This window comes from Eschrichtius robustus, chromosome 3 (assembly GCF_028021215.1).
Source record: "Eschrichtius robustus isolate mEscRob2 chromosome 3, mEscRob2.pri, whole genome shotgun sequence".
In the NCBI taxonomy this organism is placed as follows: domain Eukaryota; kingdom Metazoa; phylum Chordata; class Mammalia; order Artiodactyla; family Eschrichtiidae; genus Eschrichtius; species Eschrichtius robustus.
In genome coordinates, this window is record NC_090826.1 from 149,925,790 (window position 1) to 149,953,293 (window position 27,504).

A 27,504-nucleotide genomic window follows, 5' to 3' on the forward strand; every position below is an offset into this window, starting at 1 on the left:
TCCTGGAGAAGGTCTGTAATGGGAGATGGTACCTTTGACGACAGGTGGCATGTTGCCATCATTCAGAAGTCCTATGGAGAATCAGTAGTTTATGAAGAGTCAGTATACAACAGAAGAAAAGCACTGAATCAGGAAACTGAACTTGAGCTTATGGTCCTGTTTTGTCATCTGCTATGTGACTATGAGCAAATCATTTACTCTCTGCGTTTATTTTCCCAGTCTATAAAATAAGAAAAATACCAGCCTTCCCATCTCATGAGGTTGCGTGAGATGTGATGACGTATGTCAGTGTTCTGTGAAAGGCATTTCAGGCTGTACAAATAGATTCATGAAAAGGCTCGGGGGCTTGGAGCTGGCGGCCTGGCTTGTACTCACAGCTCTCTGCTTACTCACCCCTGGTATGACTCAGGGTGAGTCACTTTGCCGCACTGAACCTACATTTTCCCATCTGTAGAACACCCTCACAGGGTGAACATAAGGATTCAGAAGTACAGTAGAGGACTTTGGAAGTAAAAGTGCTAGAGAAATGTCATAATCAGCCTGATTTCCCTGTTCTTCATTTAGGGAAAAGCCCTAACTCTATTTTCCTTCCAGAATCACTCTTCAAGGTGAGCATTCTTTGACTCCATCAGTAATGGCTTATAATGAGCCCTTTCTCTGGGCAGAGCCTGGGTGTTGTAGGGGGAGGGATGGGGAAAGTGTGAACTAACATTACACTAGGAGAAGTGGTACCTACGTTTGGGGGAACTCCTGTCTGATTGGACGTGTAGGACAGACGCAAGCCCACTCTTAGGCAATGCGTTCTGGAAGGGCTGTGAGCTGTCTGCCTTGGGAAGATTCCATTGTACAAGACTTATCAGATGGAAGAATCTAGAAGCACATGCTCATGCTGATAAGCATAGAAAAGTGGTGGGGGAGAGAACTGACTCTGCCGTGGTCACCGGGACCACTGCACCAGGTCGTTCTCCTGTCTTCACTTCTGCTGAAGCTGTTTCTCTGCAAAGTTTTGAAGCGTCACTGAGCATCTAACATTGAGCAAACTTGTTATGGCTGGACATAAGGTCGGTATCCCATCTCTTTTGACTCTGCACCCAGAGACTTCTCCCTTTGGAGGACACTAACCCTTTGCCAGATGAGAATATTCTGAATGATCCTGAGAAAGCTTTTTCTCCTGAGGGTGGCAGTCATGGAGCTCATCAGAGCCGTGCTGTTACCTGTTGTTCTGGTCTAAATCCATTCCTGTACACATTTCTGCAGAGGAAGGTGGGTGAGTCTCACAGGAATCTTTCTGATAAACATCAGAAAGTCATTTGTCATTACACTCTGAAAAGACTATTGGCGTCAGATAGTTAACTGGATGCAAAGTACTCTTTTGGTCTGGGAAGTTTTCTTAAGAATCTTGATTTTCTGTAATGAAGAACTCACTCCTTGGAATTTCCATCTTCTGTTTTTCCATATAATTGCTAAAGAGTTCATGTCAGAGTGAAATACATAGGATCTCAAGTCAGACTATAAAAGCTTGGCCTTAGGGGAAAAATTCATAGCTTTTAACATAAAGATTTGGAAAGAGAATGTATCACATTTATCCTCATCAAATGTCCTAGCTTCCAAGCCTCCTTGCAGAATGTAGATATCCTGTGATTGCAGTGTGAAAGGCTGCATCTCAGAGATGGGAAGAGGAAACTGAATACAAGTCCTAACATCCCTCCCTGTCTATCCCTCCCTGTCTATCCTAGCACCTCTGTCTATACCCATCGAACACATGTTGTTGGAATAGCAACAGAGGGAGAGTCTCTGGGTCAGCCTGGCATTGTTGGGAGGTATGAAGATACTGTTGACTCAGGCCTTACTCAAGCGGGCCTAATAGTGTCCTGGAAAGCATCAGAATGGGAAATCCACCTGGGAATAATTATGGATTAAATCAAACTGTCACAGGAACAGCCATTTTTCTCTAAAAGGACATTTCCTTCTTGGAGTTCCAAGCGACTCTGGTGTGCAGTCAGCAGGCGGCTGCTTACTTGTGGATTCTTTTGACTTCTTGCTGAATGGTCTTATCACCCAGACTGTATTTTGCAAACATACAGTAAACCCCTAAGTAACTCACCTCCCTCTCCCCTGCCTTTCCCTTAGCTCAATGCCCAGGACTCCTTTCTTACAATGCTTGTGATTCATCTATATTTAGTTGATTTTTTTTTTCTTTTTTTTAAGGTTTTTATTTATTTATTTATTTATTTATTTATTTTGGGCTGTGTTGGGTCTTCGTTTCTGTGCGAGGGCTTTCTCTAGTTGCGGCGAGCAGGGGCCACTCTTCATCGCGGTGCGCGGGCCTCTCACTATCGCGGCCTCTCTTGTTGCGGAGCACAGGCTCCAGACGCGCAGGCTCAGTAGTTGTGGCTCACGGGCCTAGTTGCTCCGTGGCATGTGGGATCTTCCCAGACCAGGGCTCGAACCCATGTCCTCTGCATTGGCAGGCAGATTCTCAACCACTGCGCCACCAGGGAAACCCTCAGTTGTTTTTTTTAAAAATTAAATTTCTTATTTTGAGGTAACTGTAGGTTCACGTGCAGTTTTAAGAAATAATACAAAGAGATCCCATGTGCTCTTTACTCAGTTTCTACTGATGGTAACTTCATGCAAAACTGTAGTACAGTATCACAACCAGGATATTGACATGGGTGCAGTCAAGATACAGAACATTTCCATCACCATGAGAATACTTCATGTTGCCTTTTTATGGCTACACGCTTCCTACCTTTTAAGGAGTTAAACCCCTGGCAACCACTGATTTTTTCTCTATTTCTATAATTTTGTCATTTCAAGGATGTTATATAAATGGAATCACGTAGTGTGTTGTCTTTGGGGACTGGTTTTATAAACCTCTGGAGATTCATCCAGGTTGTTGGCTATATCAGTAGTTGGCACCTTTTTCTTGCTGAGTAGTAGTCTATGGCAGTGGTCCCCAACATTTTTGGCACCAGGGACCGGTTTCATGGAAGACAATTTTTCCACAGACCTGGGGAGAGGGGATGGTTCACGCGGTAATGCGAGCGATGGGGAGCGGCATACGAAGTTTCCCTAACTCGCCCACCACTCACCTCCTGCTGTGTGGCCTGGGGGGTTGTGGACCCCTGGTCTATGGTATGGATGTGCCACAGATTGTTTAACCATTCATCTGTTTAAGGACATCTGTGCCAATTCTGATTTTTAATATTACAAATAAACTTTCTGTGAGCATTCATGTACAAGTTTTTGCATGAATATAAATTTTCATTTTTCTGGGATAAATGCCCAGGAGTGTAATTGCTGTTGCGTATTTAGTTGTTTAATAAACTGCCAAACTCTTTTCTGGAGTGGCTGTCATTTTGCATTTGCATTAGCAATATATGAGAAGTCTAGTTTATGTGCAGTCTCATCAGCATTTGATGTTGTCACTATTTTTTATTTTAGCTATTCTGATAGGTGCATAGTGATATCTCATTGCATTTCCCTCATGGCTAATGATGTGAACATCTTTTCACGTACTTATTTGCCATCTGTGTATCCTCTTGGGTGAAATGTCCATTCATACCTTTTCCTCATTTCTGATTGTTTTTTACTGTTGAGTTTTGAGATTATATATTGTAAATTATATATCCTAGATCCTATTTCTTTGTTGGATATGTGGTTTGCAAATATTTCCTCCAAGTCATAGCTTGCCTTTCCATCCTTTTAATAGAGTCTTTTGCAGACCGAAAGTTTTAAAGTTTGATAATGTTCAGTTTATCAGTTTTTTTCTTTCATGGATTGTGCTTTGGTTTCAAGTCTAAGAACACTTTGCCTAGCCCTAGGTCTTGAAGATTTTCTTCTATGTTTTTTTCTGAAAGTTTTATAGTTTTATGTTTTACATTTAAGCCTGCAATCCATTTTGAGATAATTTTTATATAAGGTATAAGCCTTATATTGAGGTTCATGTTTTTTGCCTGTGAATGTCCTTTGCTCCAGCATCATTTGTTGAAAAGGCTGTCTTTCCTCCACTGAATTGCTTTTTGCACCACTGTCAAAAATCAGTTGGGCATTTGTGTGGGTCTATTTCTGGGTTCTCTATTCTGTTCCATTAATCTGTGAGTCTATTTTTCTATCAATATCACACTGTCTTAATTACTGTACTGTATATCAAGTCTTGAAATTGGCTAGACTGATTCCTCCCACTTTATTCTTCTTTTCCAAAATCGTTTTAGCTATTCCTGTTTCTTTGCCTTTCTGTATAAATTTTAGAATCATCTCGTATATATCTACAAAAACTCTTGCTGGCATTTAGGTAGGAATTATGCTAAACCTATTTCAATTTGGAGAGAATGGAAATCTTTAGTATGTTGAGTCTTCTAATTTACGTGTCTCCATTTATTTATATCCTCTTTGATCTCTTTTATCAGCATTTTTTTTTGTTTTTGGCATACAAGTTCTGTGCATGTTTTATTATACCTATACTTAAGTATTTTTTTTTAGTGATTATAAATGGTACTGTATAACTTTGGTCTTCATTTCTAGTATACAGAAATACAATGATTTTTGTATGTTTATCTTGTGTGACCTTGCTGAACTCACTTATTCTAGGAGTTAGTATGTAGATTCCTTGGAATACTCTATGTACCCCATTATGTCATTTGCAAATAGGGATATTTTTATTTCTTCCTTCCTGATCTGAATGCCTTTTATTCCTTTTCTTTTTCTCTGTTCTCTCTTTCTCTCTCTCTTTTTTTTTTCTTTTCTTTTCTTTTTGCCTATTACAGTGGCAGTACTATATTGAATAAGAGTAGTGAAAGGTGATATTTTGCCTTGTTCTTGATGTTAAGGGGAAGACTTTCAGTCTTTGACCATTAAATATGATGTTAGCTGTAGGTTTTTTATAGATGCTCTTTATCAAGTTGAAGAAGCTTCCCTCTATTTCCATTTATTTCTGAGTTTTTATCATGAATAGATGTTGAATTTTGTCAAATGCTTTTTCTATTACATTGATTCATTTTTCAATATTGAATTAGCTTTCCACCCTTGGAATATACCCCACTTGGTCATTCTTTGTATACATTGCTGAATTCTATTTGTTACTATTTGTTAAGGATTTTTGCACCTATATTTATGAGAGGTACTGTTCTGTAGTTGTCTTTTTTTTTTTTTTTTTGTACTGTCTTTGTCTGGATTTGGAATCAGGGTAATACTAGCTTCACAAAATGAATTGAGAAGTGTTCCTTCTACTTTTATTTTCTGGAAGAGATTGTGTAGAATTGTTATAAATTCTTTGTTATCCATTAAAACCATCTGGGCCTGGAGATTTCTTTTGGGAGTTTTAAAATTATGAATTCACTTTTCTTACAGTTTATGGGGCTATGAATTGTGGTAGCTTGTGTTTTTCGAGGACCATTTCATCTAAGTAGTAAAATTTATATGTGTAGAGTTGTTTGTAGCATTTCCTATTATCTTTTGGGTGTCTACAGTTTATAGTTTTATCTCCTGTTTCAATCCTGATATTAGTAATTTGTGGCTTTTCTGTCTTTTTTTTTTTTTAAAGATTTATTATTTATTTATTTATTTAATTTATTTATTTCTGGCTGCATCAGGTCCCGGTTGCTGGCACGCGGAATCTTTCGTTGCGGCATGTGGGATCTTTCGTTGCGGCACGCAGGCTCTTCGTTGTGGTGCGTGGGCTTCTCTCTAGTTGTGGCGTGCGGATTTTCTCTTCTCTAGTTGTGGCGTGCAGGCTCCAGGGCGCATGGGCTGTGTAGCTGTGGTGCATGGGCTCCAGAGCGCAGGCTCTGTAGTTTGCGGCAGGCAGGCTCTCTAGCTGAGGCGCGTGAGCTCAGTAGTTGTGACGCCTGGGCTTAGTTGGCCTGCGGCATGTGGGATCTTAGTTCCCTGACCAGGGATTGAACCCGTGTCCCCTGCATTGTAAGGCAGATTCTTTACCACTGGAGCACCAGGGAAGTCCCTTTCTGTCTTTTTTTTCTTTTTCAGGCTTGCTATGGGATTTCAATTTTATTTTTATTTTATTTTATTGATTTTTTAAAACCACTGATTTTCTCTATTGTTTTCCTGTTTTCAACTTCACTGATTTCTGCTCTTATTATTTCCTTCCTTCTGCTTGCTAATTTAGTTTTATTTTGCTTTTTTATAGGTTCTTGATTTGAGACTGCACATTATTGATTTGAGACTTTCTTTTTCCTTATGCAAATATTTAGTGCTATAAATTTCCGTTTCAGTACTGCTTTAGCAGCATCCCACAAATTTTGATATGTTGTATTCCCATTTTCACTGAGTTCAATGTATTTTTAAATTTCCCTTGCATCTTCTTCTTTAGCTCATGGATTATTTAGAATTACATTGTTTCCAAGTGTTTGGATGTTTAGTTTCCAAGTATTTGGATATTTTCCTGTTATCTTTCTGTTATTGATTTCTAGTTTGATTCCATTATAATCAGAGAATATACCTTGTGTGATTTAAATTCTGTTAAATTTGTCAAGGTTTGTTTTATGGACTAGTATATCGTCTAGCCTGGATAATGTTCCAGTGCACTTGAAAAGAATGTGCATTCTGCTCTTTTTGGGTGGAGTATTTTATAAATGTCGATTAAATCCTGTTGGTTAATGTTGTCATTGAGTTCTTCTATATCCTTGCTTACTTTCTTTCTAGTTGTTCTATCAAAGGTTGAGAGAGGAGTGTTTAGGGTTTGTCTATTTCACCTTTCAATCAGTTTTTGCTTCATGTATACTTGGAGCTCTTTTGTTTGGTGCATATACATTAGGATTTCTATATGTTCTTGGAGAATTGACCTTTTTATCATTATGCAATGTGCCTTTCTGTGTCTGTTGTTTAGTTTGGATAATTTCTATTGTTTTGTCCTTAAGTTCACTGATTCTTTCCTCTGAAAAATTTACTTTCTGTTCTTCAGGCAGTTTGATGTTTTCTTGGTTCTTGGTATAATGACTGATTTTTTGTTGAAATGGGCATTTTGGATATTATGTTATGAGCCTCTGGATCTTATTTAAATCTTTTGCTTTAAGTGGCTACTTTTGACACAGATGTGGCAGAGGAAGAAGTAGGTATCCCCTCATTTCTGCCAGGTTGGGGTAGAAGTCCAGGTTTCCAACTCAGCCTCCATTGAAACTTGATGGGGGCTCCTTGTTACTGATGGGTAAGAACAAGAGTTATAGCTCCCCACTAAGGTTACATTGATACCTCTCTGCATTGTGGGGTGGGGGGCCTCATTACTGCTGGGGGGAGGTGAAAGGAAGTCCAGGCTCCCTACTGGGACTTCTCTGGTAATACTCCAGTAGGAAGAAGGTGGAGGCTGGGTGCATCATTACAGCCTCAGGAAGGGGGGAATCTAGGCTTTCTAGTAGGCTTTGCTGACCTGGATGGGAATGGGTTCACAGCTTTTTCTGTAGTGTTTGGACAGGGTAGAGTGGTTATTATCTAAAGTTTTCTATCTTTTGAGGCTGTCCCCTTCCCAGTTCTTCTGCTAGAGAGAGTGGGCTTTTGTTGGGATTCTTTTTGTCTGCACTCATTGGTGTTTCCAGGTTGCTCCAAGTCTAGGAATATTATGAGGCAAAAAGAAAACCCAGAGAATTCACCACTGTATTATTCCTAGCCAGTTTGCTTTCCTTTCTTCACCTTTCAGAGTCTTCCTATGTTTATTTCATATATAATGTCCAGGGCTTTCAGAGGTACTTAGAGGGAGGAACAGGGAAAAGTGTGTCTATTCCATCCTTCTGGAAGCAGAAGTCTCATTCAGTTTACTTTTATTTGCTTTATTCTTACAGGTCAATCACTTTTCCTACCTGAGATCTCAGGGCCCAAGTGTCCTTAATCATACTTGTATAAATTCCTTTTCATGGGGGGAGAAATTTAAATCCCAATTCTTGAAGAGCTCTGAGCATTGGTGGGAAGGGTGGAAACAGTTCCCATACCCAAACTGCACACTGGGCCCTCTGTGAATTTATAGCTTTCTTTTGCTCACCTTTAAGGCCTGGGGCCAACCATAGGGGGACCAGGGATATTCAGATTATTTCATATTCACTAAGGGGTCTTTACCTCTAGAGGAAAAAGAGAAGTTCCCATGACACTAGAGGAAGTTTCACCTAGGGGTTTATAAAAACCTATAAGTGCCACAGAGGAGCAGCTGGGGTGGGATTGGGTGGGGTGGGTCCCTTCCAGCTTGGCCTGGCCTCTAAAAGCAGGGCTTTTTGCCTTTGACTGTAGAGGGTGAAAACCATCCATGATACTTTCTTGGATCCAAGCTTCTCTGCACTTCATCGTTCGCTAAGTCTGCTTCCTTAAAAGTCTGTTATTTAGAGAAATATAACCTTGATGTGGAACAGCATGTGTTTTTAATTCAGCTAGACCTAGTTTGGGATCCTTGTTCCATCCTTTGCTAGCTGTGTGACCTTGACGTTCAGTCATTCACTTAAAAATCATCCTGTAGTGACTGCTCTGGGCTTGCCACCATGCTGTCTTTTGGGAATAAAGTAATGAGTACTGTTCACTGCTCCCTTTTCTTCACTTTCTAGCCAATAGCAAGTCCAGTTGGTTTTACTTCAAAAATCTATCCAAAATTGGACTACTTTTCTCCATCACCCTTTTTCCCAGGCTTTTATAATAAGTTCCCTGATGCTGTTCTTCCCACTAATCCTTTCCCTCAATTCATTATCTACACAGCAGCAAGGGTGATCTTTCAAAAACATGCATCAGATTATTATTCTCATACTTAAGACCCTCCAGTTATACTGAGAATAAAATCCGACACCTCCCTGTGGCCCACTAGGGCCTGTGTGGTCTGGTTTCTGCTTCCCCTCTGAGTTCATCTAGCATCCTTTCCCCCCTCATGGCTTTAGTCACACCTGACTTTTTTCTTTTCCTGAAAATATCAAACTTGTCCTACCTTGGGGTCATTACACCAGTTATCCTCTCTACCTTGAATAATTTTTTCATCAAAGTTTGAATGGCTGGTGTCTTGCTTTCATTGAGGTTTTAGTTCAAACACTCTCCTTCTCTTACTTCTCAAGTCACATTCTGTCAAAACACTGTGTGCCCCTCCCCCAACATCTTATTTAGCTCTTCTTACAATTTGAAATTATTTTGATTTGTCTTCTAGACTGAGCTCCATGATTCCTGAGAGCAGGAATCATGCTGATTCCTTCATTGCTGTTTGCCCAGTATCTAGAACAATCCCTGGCACTGAGCAATCAATATTTGTTGAGTCAAGTTGCTTTTTTTTTTTTTAGTATAGTGAATTATTTTATTTTATTTTACTTTACTTTATTTTATTTTATTTTACTGGTGTAAAATTGCTTTCTAATGTTGTGTTAGTTTCTGCTATACAATGAAGTGAATCAGCTATATGTATATCCTATATTCCCTCTCTCTTGGACCTGCCTCCCACCAACCCCCATCCCACCCACCTAGGTCGTCACAGAGCACCGAGCTGAACTCCTTGTGCTATACAGCAGGTTCCCACTAGCTATCTATTTTACACATGGTAGTGTATTTATGTAGAACCTAATCTCCCAATTCGTCCCACCCTCCCCTTTCCCACACCCTGTCCACATGTTGGTTCTCTACATCTATATCTCTATTCCTGCCCTACAAATAGGTTCATCTGTATATATACCATTTTTCTAGATTCCACATATATGCATTAATATACGATATTTGTTTTTCTCTTTCTGGCTTACTTCACTCTGTATGACAGACTGTAGGTCCATCCACATCTCTACAAATGACCCAGTTTTATTCCTTTTTATGGCTGAGTAGTATTCCATTGTGTATATGTACCACATCTTCTTTATCCATTCATCTATCATTGGGCATTTAGGTTGTTTCCATGTCCTGGCTATTGTAAATAGTGCTGCAATGAACACTGGGGTACATGTGTCCTTTTGAATTATGGTTTCTCAGGGTATTCGCCCAGTAGTGTGATTGCTGGGTCATATGGTAGTTCTATTTTTAGTTTTTTAAGGAACCTCCGTACTTTTCTCCATAGTGGCTGTATCAATTTACATTCCCACCAACAGTGTAAGAGGGTCCCCTTTTCTCTGCACCCTCACCAGCATTTATTGTTTGTAGACTTTTTGATATGAGGTGATACCTCATTATAGCTTTGATTTGCATTTCTTTAATCATTAGTGATGTTGAGCATCTTTTCATGTGTTCATTGGCCATCTGTATGTCTTCTTTGGAGAAATGTCTATTTAGGCCTTCCACCCATTTTTTGATTGGGTTGTTTGTTTTTTTGATGTTGAGCTGCATGAGCTGTATGTATATTTTGGAGATTAATCCTTTGTCAGTTGCTTTGTTTGCAAATATTTTCTCTCATTATGAGGGTTGTCTTTTCATCTTGTTTATGGTTTCCTTTGCTGTGCAAAAGCTTTTAAGTCTCATTAGGTCCCATTTGTTTATTTTTGTTTTTATTTTCATTACTGTAGGGAGTGGGTCAAAAAAGATCTTGCTGTGGTTTATGTCAAAGAGTGTTCTTCCTATGTTTTCCTCTAAGAGTTTTATAGTGTCTGGTCTTGCATTTAGGTCTTTAATCCATTTTGAGTTTATTTTTGTATATGGTGTTAGGTAGTGTTCTAATTTCATTCTTTTACATGTGGCTCTCCAGTTTTCCCAGCACCACTTATTGAAAAGGCTGTCCTTTCTCCATTGTATGTTCTTGCCTCCTTTGTCATAAATTAGGTGACCGTATGTATGTGGGTTTATCTCTGGGCTTTCTGTCCTGTTCCACTGACCTGTATTTCTGTTTTTGTGCCACTACCATACTGTCCTGATTACTGTAGCTTTGTAGTATGGTTTGAAGATGGGCAGCCTGATTCCTCCAGCTCCATTTTTCTTTCTCAAGATTGCTTTGGCTATTTGGGGTCTTTTGTGTTTCCATACAAATTGTACAATTTTTTGTTCTAATTCTGTGAAAAATGCCATTGGTAGTTTGATAGGAATTGCACTGAATCTGTAGATTGCTTTGGGTAGTATAGTCATTTTCACAACATTGATTTTTCCAATCCAAGAACATGGTATATTTCTTCATCTGTTTATTTCATGTTTGATTTCTTTCATGAGTGTTTTATAGTTTTCTGAGTACAAGTCTTTTGCCTCCTTAGGTAGGTTTATTCCTAGGTATTTTATTCTTTTCATTGCAATGGTAAATGGGATTGTTTCCTTAATTTCTCTTTCTTTTTTTTTGTTGTTAGTGTATAGGAATGCCAGAGATTACTGTGCATTAATTTTGTATCCTGCAACTTACCAAATTCATTGATTAGTTCTAGTAGTTTTCTGGTGGCATCTTTAGGATTCTCTATGTATAGTATCATGTCATCTGTAAACAGTGACAGTTTTACTTCTTCTTTTCCAATTTGGATTCCTTTTAGTTCTTTTTCTTCTCTGATTGCTATGCCTAGGACTTCCAAAACCATGTTGAATAAGAGTGGTGAGAGTGGACATTCTTGTCTTTTTCCTGATCTTAGTGGAAATGCTTTCAGTCTTTCACCATTGAGAATGATGTTTGCTGTGGGTTTGTCATATATGACTTTTATTATGTTGAGGTAGGATCTCTCTATGCCCACTTTCTGGAGAATTTTTATCATAAATGGGTGTTGAATTTTGTCAAAAGCTTTTTCTGCATCTATTGAGATGATCATATGGTTTTTATTCCTTAATTTGTTAATATGGTGCATCACATTGATTGAATTGTGTATTTTGAAGAATCCTTGCCTCCCTAGGGTAAATCCCACTTGATCATGGTGTATGATCCTTTTAGTATGTTGTTGGATTCTATTTGCTAGTATTTTGTTGAGGATTTTTACATCTATATTCATCAGTGATATTGGTCTGTAATTTTCTTTTTTTGTGATATCTGTGTCTGGTTTTGGTATCAGGGTGATGGTGGCCTTGTGGAACGAATTTGGGAGTGTTCTTCCTTCTGCAATGTTTTTTGGAAGAGTTTGAGAAGGATCGGTGTTACCTCTTCTCCAAATGTTTGATAGAATTCGCCTGTGAAGCTGTCTGGTCCTGGACTGTTGTTTGTTGGAAGGTTTTAATTATAGTTTCAATTTCATTACTTGTGATAGGTCTGTTTATATTTTCTAATTCTTCCTGGTTCAGTCTTGGAAAATTGTTCCTTTCCAAGAATTTGTCCAATTCTTTGTGGTTGTCCATTTTATTTGCATGTAATTGTTTGTAGTAGTCTCTTATAATCCTATGTGTTTCTGTGGTGTCAGTTGTGATTTCTCCTTTTTCATTTCGAATTGTATTGATTTGTGTCCTCTCCCTTTTTTTCTTGGTGAGTCTGGCTAAAGGTTTATCAATTTTGTTTATCTTCTCAAAGAACCAACTTTTAGTTTTATTGATCTTTGCTATTGTTTTCTTCATTTGTATTTCATTTATTTCTGCTCTAATCTTTATGATTTCTTTCCTTCTACTGACTTTGGGTTTTCTTTATTCTTTCTCTAGTTGCTTTAGGTGTAAGGTTAGATTGTTTATTTGAGGTTTTTCTTGTTTCTTGAGGTGAGATTTCATTACTATAAACTTCCCTCTTAGAACTGCTTTTGCTGTGTCCATAGGTTTGGGGTCATTGTGTTTTCGTTGTCATTTATTTCTGTGTATTTTTTTTACTTCTTCTTTGATTTCTTCAGTGATCTCTTAGTTATTTAGTAGCACACTGTTTAGCCGCCACGTATTTGCGTTTTTTCCAGTTTTTTTTTTCCTGTAATTGATTTCCAATCTCATAGCATTGTAGTCAGAAAAGCTGCTTGATATGATTTCAATTTTTAAAAATTTACCAAAGCTTGATTTGTCACCCAAGATGTATCTGTCCTGGAGAGTGTTCCATGTGTGCTTGAGAAGAAAGTGTGTTCTGCCACTTTCGGGTAGAATGTCCTATAAATATCAATTAAATCTATCTGGTCTATTGTGTCATTTAAATCTTCCGTTTCCTTATTTATTTTCTGTTTGGATGATCTGTCCATTGGTGTAAGTGGGGTGTTAAAGTCCTCTACTATTATTGTGTTACTGTTGATTTCCCCTTTTATGGTTGTTAGCATTTGCCTTATGTATTGAGGTGCTCCTATGTTGGGTGCAAAAATATTTATAATTGTTATGTCTTCTTCTTGGACTGATCCCTTGATCATTATGTTGTGTCCTTCCTTATCTCTTGTAACAGTCTTTATTTCAGAGTCTATTTTATCTGATATGAGTATTGCTACTCCAGCTTTCTTTTGATTTCCATTTGCATGGAATATCTTTTTCCATCCCCTCACTTTCAGTCTGTATGTGTCCCTAGGTCTGAAGTGGGTCTCTTGTAGACAGCATATATATGGGTCTTGTTTTTGTATCCATTCAGCCAGTCTTTGTCTTTTTGTTGGGGCATTTAATCCATTTACATTCAAGGTTATTATGGATATGTATGTTCCTTTACCGTTTTCTTAATTGTTTTGGGTTTGTTTTTGTGGGTCTTTTCTTGTCTTGTGTTTCTCGCCTAGAGAAGTTCCTTTAGCATTTGTTGTAAAGCTGGTTTGGTGGTGCTGAATTCTCTTATCTTTTGCTTTGTCTATAAAGCTTTTGATTTCTCTGTCAAATCTGAATTAGACCCTTGCTGGGTAGAGTAATATAGGTTGTAGCTTTTTCTCTTTTGTCGCTTTAAGTATATCCTGCGACTCCCTTCTGGCCTGCAGTTTCTGCTGAAAAGTCAGCTGATAACCTTATGGGGATTCCTTTATACGTTATTTTTTGCTTTTCCCTTGTTGCTTTTAATATTTTTTCTTTGAATTTGATTTTTGTTATTTTGATTAATATGTGTCTTGGTGTGTTTCTCCTAGGGTTTATCCTGTATGGGACTCTCTGCACTTCCTGGAGTTGGGTGACTGTTTCCTTTCCCGTGTTAGGGAAGTTTTCCACTATAATCTCTTTTAATGTTTTCTCAGACCCTCTCTTTTCCTCTTCCTCTTCTGGGACCCCTATAATATGAATGTTGGTGCGTTTAATGTTGTCCCAGAGGTCTCTGAGATTGTCTTCAATTCTTTTCATTCTTTTTTCTCTATTTTGCTCCTAGGTAGTTATTTCCACCACTCTGTCTTCCAGCTCACTTACTGGTTCTTTTGCCTCAGTTATTCTGCTATTGATTCCTTCTAGTGTATTTTTTATTTTAATTATTGTGTTGTTCATCTCTGTTTGTTCTTTAGTTCTAGATCTTTGTTGAACATTTCTTCTATTTTCTCAGTCTGTGCCTCCATTCTATTTCTGAGATTCTGGATCATCTTTACTATCATTACTCTGAATTCTTTTTCAGGTAGGTTGCCTATTTCCTCTTCATTTATTTGGTCTTTTAGGTTTTTACCTTGCTCCTTCATCTGTGACATAGTTTTTTGTCATCTCATTTGTTTTTTGATGGGTGGGATTGTGTTCCTGTCTTACTGGTTGTTTGGCCTGAGGCTTCCAGCACTAGAGTTGGTAGGCTCCTGGGTAGAGCTGGGTCTTTGTGCTGAGATGAGGACCTCCAGGAGACCTCACTTTGATGAATATTCCCTGGGATCTGAGGTTCTCGGTTAGTCCAGTGGTTTGGACTTGGAGTTCCCACCACAGGAGCTCAGGCCTGACCTCCGGCTCATGAACCAAGATCCTGCAAGCCACGCAGGACAGCAAAAGAAAAAAGGATAAAAAGGAAAAAGAAAATAGGAGCAGAAGAATAACAAAGGGTCAAAAATAAAATAAGATTAGAAAACTAACAGATATGTTAGAAAGAATAAAAAAGTAAAAATACAGGTGAAACAACAGCTGGAAGGTAAAACAGAAGTATAATAGTAAAAAAGAGGAGGGAAAAAAAAAAGCTGGAAAAGTCCCTGGCTGTGGGGGGTGGGGCTTAAGCAGGGGCAGGGTTTAGGTGGTGGGTGGGGCCTATGCTTACGACCCACAGGGCTGGAAAAGGCCCTGGCCGGGGGTTGGGGGGGTGCTGGGGGGGCTTAGGCTCAATGCAGCAAGAGGGGCCCAGGAGTGCCTCTGGCCTTGAAGGGCAGACGACCAGATCCAGGACCACAGCAGTCTAGGCGCATTCCCCCCCATCCTCCGATCCTGGAGGGCCCCTCCCCGTTGGCCTCTCTTTTTCTTCCCTTGCCTCCCTCCCTCCTATGCCCCTAGGACTCACGAGGCCAGAGGGGGCCCTGGAAGGCAGAGGACCAGACCCGGAAACCCAACAGGCTTCCTGGGCTGAGTCAGTGGGGGAAACTCCCGTGGTGCTTCCCCTGATACCCTGGTCCTGGAGGGCCCCTCCCGCCCACCTCTCCTCTTCTTCCTCCCTCCCCACCCCCCACTACGCCCCTAGGACGAACGTGGCCCGGAGGGGGCCTCGGAGGGCAGAGGACCCAGCCCAGGAGCCCAGCAGGTTTCCCGGGCCTGATTGGACAGGTGAAATGCTAGGTGCGCCCCACCCCCCATCCTCTGGGCCCCCAAGGGTCCCTCCAGGTGTGGGAATCCCTCCCCTCTCCCAGCCGCCCCTCAGGGGCACCTGTCCTGCCCAGCCTCCACTTCTCCCCCCTCGCTCCTTTCCGCGTCCTACCGGGTTGCTTGGGGGTTCCTCCTATCTCCTTGGGCACTGAGGTCCTCCACCAGCGTCTGGCAGGTGCCCTAGTTGTGGGGAGACGTGAACTCTGCATCCTCCCCCACCACCATCTTGACTTCAGGAACCAAGTTGCTTAATTCTCTTGTGCCTCAGTTTCTCACTTGTCACACAGAATAATAATTGGCTAATAAAACAAGGATGTATTTAGAATTAAGTGAGATAATACTTGTACGTGGAGTACTTAGTACAATGATTGGCTCACAGTAAGCCGAATAACAGTGTTTTATTGTTTCATTATGATTGATGATATTACAATGTTCAATTCCATTCTGCCATAGTCCTTTGGTACCTGTTCTTGCATCTAATGATCCGTCTGGAGTGTTACGAGTATTCGTCTGTGACAGATACTGACTGGTTTGATGCTGACAGTGAAATCCTAACTTAGTTCTCTCTTGGCCATGTTTTTCTGTACAGGTTCTGCAGCTGGGCTCAGACATCCTTCCCCAGTACAAGCAAGAGGCACCAAAGACTCCCCCTCACATCATCTTACATTATTGTGTTTTCAAGACCACGTGGGATTGGATCATCTTGATCTTAACCTTCTACACAGCCATCCTGGTCCCTTATAATGTCTCCTTTAAAACCAGGCAGAACAACGTGGCCTGGCTGGTTGTGGATAGCATCGTGGATGTTATCTTTTTGGTGGACATTGTGCTGAATTTTCATACCACTTTTGTTGGACCAGCTGGGGAGGTGATTTCTGACCCCAAACTCATCCGCATGAACTATCTGAAGACATGGTTTGTGATTGACCTTCTGTCCTGTTTGCCATATGATGTCATCAACGCTTTTGAGAACGTGGATGAGGTTAGTGCCTTTATGGGTGATCCAGGGAAGATTGGTTTTGCTGATCAGATTCCACCACTCCTGGAGGGGAGAGAGAGTCAGGTACATCCCTCACATCTCAGACCTTGTTGTCATGTCTTTAAATTAATTGTGGGTGGTTAACGGAAGAGTAATTAGATGGGTGGGAACTAGCATGACTGATGTCTGGAACATAGGGAGCATGATGCTTGATCAATATCCTCGCCTGGTGTTTTTGTCCTTTGGAGATTTGGAGGCTCTGCATGTCAGTGGATGGATGTGGAGGAGACCAGAGGCTTCATTCTTATTCCATGTGGAGTGCAAGCCACTGGCTCCGGTGGTGGGGCTGCAGAAGCAGGCATGCATTGCCACTGCATTGGTGAATCTTTCACTTGGTATACAATTGCTGAATGCCTACCTACTGATTACTCTCATTATGGGGACTTTTCTATTATCTGCTGCTGACCTTTGGCTGTTTGAAAGCTAATTAACTCTTGGCAACAGGGATGCTACTCTCCTCCAAGTTTGCTTGCGTTTGTTTTCTTTTTCTTTCTTTCTTTCTTTTTTTTTTTTTTTTTGGTAAATGTTGGGAAAGAATGAGTTGTTTCTTTGCTGAAATGAGTTTTGGAGGTGACCAGTGGCATTCAATTGTCCATGCTCTCCATTGCCTAAATATGCTGAGGTAGTCAGTCTGTGGTTAAGCCTGGCTCTTGTGGCTAAGAGGAGTACTGCTACTGGATTACCCTGCTGTGGGTTGTTAGTCCTTCAGGCCATGGAAGGAATTAAAAGAAGATAAATGCTCTGTAAATGTGCTGGAATCAAGACATGCTTAAACAGTCACTGAATGGGTGCCTAGGACATGTTGCAGCAGGAAGGGGCCACTGGGCTGGTTAAAGTGATTTTCTCCTTTGAAAAAGCAAGGATGTCACGTCATGGCAAAGGAAAATGTCAGGTTCTTAATCTAGTTAAGTGTTCTATGGAAATTGTTCTTCCTTTTTCCTACTCTTCAGTTGACACTTTAGATGGCAGTACACCTGGTAAGTCTTCAGCCTCAGATAGCAGCGGCCCTCATTGCCTCAGATTACAGAGGGTCCCAGAGGTCTCCATCCAGCTGGACTGCTAACTGGGTGGGTCATCAGGAAGCCATCGGGAGGCTGAGTTGAGGCACGATACACTCTCAGGGCTAAACGGCTAGTGGGACTCAGCCTTGAGATAGTTGGAGGGAACAGCCAGCTTCCTGCCAGGATAACAAGACCTGCCAGTGACTAGATGTCTTGCTGGTGGCATAATGATGCCTCTCTGCCTTCAGATCAGTACCAGCAGTGGGCAAGGACTCCAGCCCCTTCCTCTGTGAGGACCCAACTACCTACTACTTTCCTCTCCAGTGAAGAGGAGCTGATGTTCAGATGCTCCAGACTCAGAACAACCCCTGCTTTCATCTGTGTGGTGTATTTTAATAGACTTTAAAATCCCAAGGAATAATTCTCTGAGTGGCTTGTGTGGATTTCTTAGGGGGATTAAATGAGTCGAGACTGATCATTTACAAGAGAAAAATTGTCCCTAAAGTGAATGTTGGGATTCTTAGATGTGAATTTTAGTACATGTTGCGAATGATATTTTTCACTGTGAGCACATTTCTAGAAATTTTTATGTTAGTTAGTGAGGAAAATATGATCATTTTGGCTTAGATAATTCAACTGATGATTTCAACCTAAAAGAGCTTCTTATACACATATGGGAAATGAAATTTAACTTTAAAAAAACTGATTGAGTTTTTAAAATAAACCATTTGCTATTTATAGCAATGGCATTAAAATTTTGCAGATAAATAGAACAGTTCTTCGGCTTCCACAGTTTCTTATTAAACACTGGCAGAGCTGTAAACACATATGTGAATGTGTCAAGATTTCCTTGTAGGTTAGCAGAGCAGAGAGCTTCTTCCCAGGCTCTGTGTATGTTGGGCTGGAATTCCTTTGCCATTAACTGTGAATACCCCTGACATGGTTTCTGATTTCCAGATTCATGAAATAGGTTGTAGGTAGGAAAATCATAATTTCTCCGTAGCTTTCTAGTTGGCAAAGGGTTTAGCATCAAAGCTCTTACTACCATTTCTTGATGATAAATAATAATATGAATATTAAGGGATTCTAGCTATGATTTGCTTCTGTAAAGTCTTGTTTTTATATTTAGTAGCTCCTTTTAAAGCTTTGGCTCACACCTGAAATAATGCCTTTCCATGACAACTGTGGTGGAGTTGGGGAAACACAAGGAAACTGAAGATTTGGCTGCTGGTCCTCTTGTTCTCACCTCTTAAGACAGCTGGGAACCTTGTGCATGTCATTTAGCCTTTCTGGGTTACAGTTTTCCTAGATACATCTTAGGGATGATACTACCTTACCTGCCTGAAGGCGTGGCATTTGGGCGGTGGATTTTGAGTTCCCTGCCAGCTGCAAAATCTGGTGAGTTCTAAAATCTCCTTTGTGTTAGTCTCACCTCCAGACTGACTATAAAAATGAGAGGCCCAGCACCCTGACCTCCTACCTTTTGTGGGAGTTGGAGGAAAGTGGGGACGTTTAGCAGGTTATGATGAGTAGACCTATTGGAGATCAGAGCCCAGTTGAACTGTCATGTAGTTTAACCCTCTTAACTCACAAATAGGGAAACAGACCCAAGGGATATGACTCACTCAAGATGGTATAGCAAATCATATGGTGACAGTAATGAGTCCCCTTCTGACTCTTCTCTGTTCTAATAGTGACAGATTTGATAAAATAGGGACAAAACACTAAAGGATACTGTTGAGTCAAAACTGACCAAGAAGCTCCTGATGTGTGTGGCTCACCCATTAGCTTGGCTGTTGTGATTGGGAGGTTGGGTATTAGGTACGGGGAGGTGGGCAGCTGCATTTTCCCCAAGGCAGCTGGGTTGGTGATGAGATGGGCAGGTTAAGATGCTCACCAAGGGACAGACCCAGCACCATTTTCCAGGCACAGGCCTTTTTGTTAAAAGGCACCATTAAATCAGTGGGCATGAAGGGCTGGTGGGGCTTAGAGGTGGTGGGGGGGCCTCTGAAGGGCACCTATCTGTTGTCCACATTCACCATATGCGGTCTTCTTATCCACACTCCGCTGTGAGGTTGCTCATCTAATATTGCAGCTCCCTCGGCTCTAGGCCCTTCCTCTAAGAGAGTGTGGGGAGAAATAGGAAATTATTGACTCATTTCTCATAAAAAATACATGGAGCTGCCCTCTCTCTGGTGTCTTCCTAATTATGCCAATGGAATTGTGTCGCAGTGGAGACCACCAGGGAAGAGGGGAATGAGCAGCAGGGGCTTTGCCATCTGTGTGTGTGGGGGGTTTAGGGTGTGGGCATGGGTGTTGGGGTGGAGGCTCTTAGAGTGAAAGGATTGGACCCTCCCAAGCCTTGGGTCAAGAAATTAGGTTAGATTGCGAAAGCCAGCAATTGTGAATTCAGCCCTGTGGATGTAGCCCATCTCCATGATTTAAGCCACACAGATGATCCCTTTTGGCCAGCTTGGTTCACTTATGTAGATGGCCTACATTTTCATCATTCTCCAGTCTGTTGGTAATCATCTGTTTTGGAGGCAGTTCGTGAAAATGTTTGCATATTAGTTAAGCTGGTGAGAGGACAAAAGGTATGAAAATGGAGTGAACAAAAGCTAGGAAGGGGTATGCCGAAGCAAAAGTCAAATGAGTCTCTTCCAAGCACTTAGCGGATTATTGGCCTGGTATGCTTCATGCATTAGGTATGGAATTATTAGTCACAAAACATATTCCCTCTCCTAAGGAGACCTTATTGTTTATGGCCATTGGAGTATGGAAGTGCAACGAGGAGAATGGAGCCAATTGTGCCACCTCCCAGGTCACAATTCTGGTGCCTTGGGGCCAAGAGCTTCCTTCTTTCCCTGGCTCTGTAACCTCAGACAGCAACACCACTGGCTAGTGGTGGTCACCGCTGACACTTGCCAAGAGCACACAGAAGATGCTCAGCCAGAGCAGAACAGGACTAGACGTGCTGATGGAAAGATCAGCAGCTTCCCTTTATCTAGTGCATCTAACTTTCCCAAATGCTTTCACACAGATTATCTTTTTTATTATTGAAATGTGGTTGATGTACAATATCATGTTAGTTTCAGGTGTATTCCATAGTGACTTGACATTTGCAAACATGACAGAACATTCACCGTGCTAAGTCTAATAACCATCTGTCCCCATACAAAGTTATTAAAATATTATTGACAGTATTCTTTGTTGCACAGATTATCTCTGTTTTAGATCTGGTGGTAAAAAAAACTGCACTGAACTGGGAGGAAGGTGGTTTGTCAGCTAGGTGTGACCGCCACCCAGCTGTGCAAACTTACGGAAGTCATTTCATCTCCTTGGACTTTGCTTACCTCACCTGTAAGATGGTCCATTTCAGCTGTAACCTTCAGTGGCTCTAGGGCAGGTATTATGCCTGCTTTGCAGATGAGGGGAAAGGGCCAGGTTGTCCAGGGAGTTGAAACTGGACTCTGGTCTCCTGACTGCTAGATCTGTGCTTTACCCTGCCAGTCATGCTGCCTCATCAGAAATCTGGAGACAGAGTGAGCCAAGCTGTGTGTTTCATTCCTCAGGTCCCTCTCTCTCAATCCTTCCCTGGCCTGGCCCCTTCCGCACAGCGCCTCCCCACCACCGCCGACCTCCACAGCTGAGGGGTGAGAGGTTTGGGCGGTCAGCCTGGGTGACCCTAAGCTGAGGTCGCTGGTGCATGTGTGTAGGGCCGGACAATGAGCATGGGGTCGGAAGTGACTCCACAGGCTGGTTGCCCGCCCTGCTTCTCTCTCCTTGGCAGATGGGCACCCCTCTGGGTTCTTCTAGGATCACTATTACCTATGATTTCCTTATCACTGATGCTGAAAGCAAATTGGACCCATGTACCTTACTCATCCTATTGATTTGTAGTTTTCAGGCCTTACCTGTGGTTTCTATTTAGGTAGATGGGTACCGTTTGAGTTCTCACACAGGTGACGCCTCTGCTGTCCAGCTGAAAGTCATGAGATGACCAGGACTTTTCTTTCCTAGACTTCCAGCAATACAGGCAGTCCCCGTGGCTTGTCATAGCAGTTATTTTTATTAATAGACTATTTTTCAGAGCAGTTTTAGGTTTATAGAGAATAGAGTAGAGTAGAAAGACCACCTTTGCCACCCGCAGTTTCCCTATTATCAACATCTTGCATGAGGGCAGTGTGCTTATTATGGCCAATATTGATGCATTATTATCAGCTAAAGTCTATAGTTTCCATTAGGGGTCACTCTTTGCAGTATACATTCTGTGGGTTTTTGACAAATGGATAATGACATGTGTCTACCATTGTGTATCACACAGAGTAGTTTCACCGCCCTAAAGATCCTCTGTGCTCCACCTATTCATCCCTCCCTCCCCGCTAACTCTTGGCAACTACTGATCTATTTACTGTCTCCACCATTTTGCCTTTTCCAGAATGTCATAATGTTGGACTCATATAGTATGTAGCCTTTTCAGATTGGCTTCTCTCACTTAGAAATAAGTACTTAAGGTTCTTCTGTATATTTTGGGGGCTATCAGATAGCATATTTCTTTTTATTTTTGAATAATATTCCATTGTATGTATGTACCATAGTTTATTATTTCATAATAGAAATTTTAAAACCCCATTGCTGGTAGCATTGGCTATTTAAGCTTGATCAGCACAGGCCTGGTCCTGGGATTTCCTCCTTCCGTGATCCCTTGGCCATGGAGAGTGGGGAGGAGCTGAGACACTGGCATGCAGACCAGCCCATGTCAGCAGCCTGTGGTATCTCCTGGGTAAAAACTGAAAAGTTTAACTCAAGTTATTATGTCTAGTAATACAACAGACAGAAATGAAATTGTATTATAGTATCCTTACATTTCATACTGTTTTCCTTGGCATTTCTATCTTTTCTCTTTGTGCTGAGTATTTCTACCATACATTTATTTTGGCAAAAAGAGGACAAAACCAGACACCCTGTAATTTTCATCTAACTGTCTCGTTCGTGGGAGGAAGTGTTGTTCTTGGGTGTGTTTCTCTTCTGATGATTGGGACTTGTCAGCAGTGTCCAGTGGCTGAGGTCTGACTTCAGTGATGTTATCAATGTCACTACTGTCCCCATGCTGGCAATATTGTCATCTCTCCCCTCTCACCTGTGAGGGCAAGTGGGCATAGAAATTTTCCTCTTAGTTTAATTTAAAAAAATCAGTCTTCTTCCTGACTTGAGCTTACAGGAGCTGTGTGTGAGCTCAACGATTGTGTCAAGGATTGTGGAGTTTCCATGCCTCTTGTTCAAGCAGAGGCTTCAAACAGAAGAGCAGGCTGTAGGCGCTGTACCCTACACAGTCACCTGAATCATGATCACCCTAGGTGCGTGTGTGGGGACCAGGGGAGTGGCTGGGGGGCATTTTTAATGGGAGGAAGTTGATCCTGGGTGGCTTCCTGGAAGCAGTGATTTACTATGAGACTGTGATTCCAGAGTTTAAAAAAAAAATGTAAAAACTTAATGATGCTCCAAAAGTATTGCACTTTGGAGCAAAATAGACTCAGCTGATGTGCCTGATTCCCCTCTGCTCTCACATTGTCTGTTTTCTCCCAGGCTCCTTTTTGGCTAACCCAAGTTCTACTCTTAATTCTCCACCAACTTTTCTTGGAATCTTGTTTAGGGTGTTCCTTCTTTAAAGAAAACTTATTGACTTAGGTGGTAGGGGATGGGGATACAACACTTCAATTTTCTCCCAGTCTAGTGGGAACCACTGATGATAAACACCAATAGAGGATGTGAGAGGGTCAGCTCAGGGTGTTATGTCTTACTATCGAGGAGCATTTAACCTATCGAGAGAATCTAGGAAGGCTTCCTGGGAGGAGATGACTGGGGTTAGTCTGGTGAGGAGTAAGGAGGGCAGTCTTGTAAGAGGAGAGATCGTGTGCAGAGGGAAGCGCTCTTGGGGACTAGCAAGGCATTCATTATGTCCAAAGCAGAGAGTCAGCATTGGAGGACAGAAGAAAGTTGAGAGTAGGAGGCAAGATCCAGTGATATAGAATCCCAGGGTCTTGCCAAGGAGTTTACATTTTGTCATGTGGGCAAAAAGAAACCATCGAGGGTTTTCATTAGATGATCTTATGATTGATTTTGATTTTTGGAAGTGCACCCAGACAATGGCGGTGTGAATGAGAGGGAAATGACGAGTGTCTCCACTTCCCCTCCTCTTGTTCTGTTGATTCTCCTGCAATCAGGCTGTTACCTCCACCATGGCACTGAGTCTTGGTCCTAAATCAAGTGATTGTGCATGTTTAGGGTTATTTTTGGACCCTATGATGTTCCACTGGTTTGTCTATTCTTAACATCGTTACTACACTGTGTTAATTGGCATAGCATAATAGTAAATATTAATCAGTTACTGCCTTTGTTCTTTTTCTTCAAGACTGCTATGTCTCTTCTAGGATCTTTGTACATACATTAAAACTTAGAGTTAATTTCCACCCAAACCAAAAAATAAAAATAAAAAAAATAAAAGGCCTGTAGGGATTTTGAGTGGGATTATATTGAATCTAAAAACCAATTTGGAGAGAATGAAAATCTTAATATTGAGTTTTCCAGTTCACGACCATTGACCAGCCATATGTTTAGGTCTTCTTTAATTTCTCTTAGCAATATCTTGTAGTTTTCAGTGTCAAGGTCTTACACACTTTTTTAATTGTTGTTATTAAACTTATTCCTAGATACCTGATGTTTTTGGTGCTTTGTCAGTGGGATTTAAACATTTTTTGTTTTTAATTGTTTATTGTTAGTATAAACTATTTTATTTACCGACTTTGCAGCAAAGTTGCCAAATTTGCTTATTAATGTGAATATTTTGTAGGTTCTTTTGGATTTTTATATACACAATTATGTCTTTGTGAATAAAAACTATTTTATTTATTTATTTTCCAAAATCTATACCTTTTATTTCTTTTTCTTGAATTAGTGCTGGCTAGGATATCCAATGAAATGAATGGAAGTGGAGATAATAGACATCCTTGTCTTCAGGAGAATATGTTCAGTATTTCACCATTAAGTATTTTGTTGACTAATTGTTTTCAGTTTGCAAATACTCCTTATTAGGTTAAGAAAGGTCTCTTATATTCCTAGTTTTATGAGAATTTTTATCATTAACAGGTTTTAAATTATACCAAATACCTTTTATGCATTTATTGAAATGGTATGTTTTTTTCTCCTTACTTTTGTTCATGTGGTGAGTTATGTTGATTGACTGTTGAATGTTGTATTAGCCATGCATTCCTGGAATAACTCCTGCTTGGTTGTGAGAGATTGTCTTCTTTTATATAATTGTATATGATTTTCTAATATTTAGCAATTTTGTATCTATGTTCATGAGAGATATTGGCCTTTCATTATTTTTCTTTGTGATGTCCTTGTCAGGGATAATACACAGGGACGTGTACCCTCTTCCACTGTCTCTGAAAGAATTTTTGTAACATTGGTAGTATTTATTCCTTAAATAATTCATCAGTGAAGCTGTGTGGCTCTGAAATTTTCTTTGTGGGAAGATTTTAAATTATGATTTCAATTTCTTTAGCAGATATAGGACTATTCAGATGTTCTTTTTTTTTTTCTTGCATCGGTTTTGCATTGTTGAAGATTTAACCATTTCATCTAGTGTGCCAAATTTTTTGGCAAGAAGGTATATATAATATACAATTATTCTTTTTTAAATGTTTGTTGGATCTACAGTGACTTTCTCCATTTATTCTTCATTGGTCATTTGAATCTTATCTCATTTGGTCAGTTCATTTTGGTCAGTTGTGGTAGTGTTTTGTCACTTTTATTAATCTTTTAAAAGAACCAACTTTTGACTTAGCTAATTGTCTGTTTTCTGTTTCATTGATTTTTGTTCTCATTCTTATTTTCCTTTTTTGTACATTTTGTTTGGATTTAGTCTATTTTTCCTCCTAGCTTACTGGGATGAAATCTTTGATCATTCAAGGAAAGATTTAATATATGAATTTAAAGCTATTTTATCCTCTAAAGACTTTTTAAAGGCATCCCAGAAATTTTAATGTCATAACCCATAATTTAAGTTCAATATACTTTCTTATTTCCACTGTGATTTCTTTTATTTAAAAGTGTGTTGCCTAATTTCTAAATATTTGATAATTTTCTAGTTATCATTTTATTATTGACTTCTAGATTAACTCCTTAGTGGTAAGAAAATATATGATTTTAATTCTTTGAATTTTGTTAAGACTCGCTTTATGGCTCAGTATCTGGCCTATTTTGGTAAATATTTTATATGAATTTACAAACGTGTATTTTGCAGTTGTTGAGTGTTGTATTCTTTATATGCTAATTAGGTCAAGTAGATTAATAGTTTTAAAAATTGTCTACATTATTACTAACTTTTGTCTGCTTGTTCTATCACTTATGGAGAGAGGTTTGTAAAATCTTCAACTGTGATTGTGAAATTGTTTATTTCTCCTCTCAGTTCTATTGATTTTTGCTTCATATATTTTTAGAGCTATGCTGCTATATACATACACATGTAGGATTGTTGTGTCTTCCTGTGAATGGGTCCTCTTGTTATTATGAAATATTCCCATTTTTATTTAATAATGCATTATATGCATTATGCATTTTTATTATAATGCATTTTAAAATGCATTATAGTGCATTTATGTTTGTCTGATATTAATATAGACATCAACTGTTTTTTAGAGAGTGTTTGCATTGCATGCCTTTTTCCATCCCTTTCCTTTAAGTTTCTTGTGTCCTTATTTTTAAAGGATTTTTTTTGTAAATAAATAGCAAAGGATTGGGTCTTTTTATTTTTTGAAAATCTGGTCCATCAATATTTGCCTTATATTGATAGTTGGAATATTTAGTCTGCTTATTTTTTTATCATAAGTGTTGCTATCATTGGGTTTTAGTTTACCATCTTGCTATTTGTTTTCTATTTCTCTTACCTGTTTTTAGGTTCCTTTATTCCTCCCTTTCTACCTTCTTTGGATTAACCAAGTATTTATTATTCCATTTGATTTTCTTTCAGTATTTTTTTTAAATGTGTGTGTACCATTCTTTTTTATATATTAATTAATTAATTAATTAATTAATTAATTATATTTTGGCTGTGTTGGGTCTTTGTTGCTGCGCGCAGGCTTTCTCTAGTTGCAGCGAGTGGGGGCTACTCTTCATTGCAGTGTGCAGGCTTCTCCTTGCGGTGGCCTCTCCTGTGGAGCATGAGCTCTAGGCACGTGGGCTTCAGTAGTTGTGGCTCGCGGGCCCTAGAGCACAGACTCAGCAGTTGTGGCACACGGGCCTAGTTGCTCCATGGCATGTGGGATCCTCCTGGACCAGGGATCGAACCCATGTCCCCTGCATTGGCAGGTGGATTCTTAACCAATGCACCACCAGGGAAGCCCTTAAAGACCTTTTAAAAAAATGTTTTATTTATTTTTGGCTGCGTTGGTCTTTCTCTAGTTGCGGCGAGTGGGGGCTAGTCTTTGTTGTGGTGCGTGGACTTCTCATTGCGGTGGCTTCTCTTGTTACGGAGCATGGGCTCTAGGCACGTGGGCTTCAGTAGTTGCAGCACGCGGGCTCAGTAGTTGCAGCATGCGGGCTCTAGAGTGCAGGCTCAGTAGTTGTGGTGCACGGGCTTAGTTGCTGCGCGGCATGTGGGATCTTCCTGGACCAGGGATCAAAGCCGTGTCCCCTGCATTAGCAGGCAGATTCTTAACCACTGTGCCGCCAGGGAAGTCCCCTTTCAGTTTTTTAGTTGTATCTTTTTGTATTGTTCTTTTTGTGCTTACTGTAGAGATTACAGTTGCCTTCAACACATATTAAAAGCTATTTAAATTAGTACTTTTACCACTTTTCAAACAACATAAGATCTTTAAAACAGTTTAATTTTATTTCACCTCCTTCTTGCCCTTTGTGTTATTTTTGTTATAAACCTACAAGTCTTTGTTATCATTATTGCTTTAAATAGTCAATATCTTTTGTATTTGTATTCATGCA

General features: G+C 40.2%; 1 protein-coding gene across 2 annotated transcripts in view; it reads left to right on the forward strand.

Annotated features, from left to right (window-relative positions):
• Nucleotides 1–27,504, forward strand: part of KCNH1 (potassium voltage-gated channel subfamily H member 1) — a 416,616-nt gene that overhangs the window by 76,320 nt on the left and 312,792 nt on the right. The window contains exon 6 of one of the 2 annotated variants that reach the window (XM_068538430.1): nucleotides 16,052–16,525. In XM_068538430.1, coding sequence (XP_068394531.1) covers nucleotides 16,052–16,525 — 474 coding nt within the window. The remainder of the gene's footprint in view (nucleotides 1–16,051; nucleotides 16,526–27,504) is intronic. The other variant, XM_068538431.1, reaches the window with a different exon arrangement.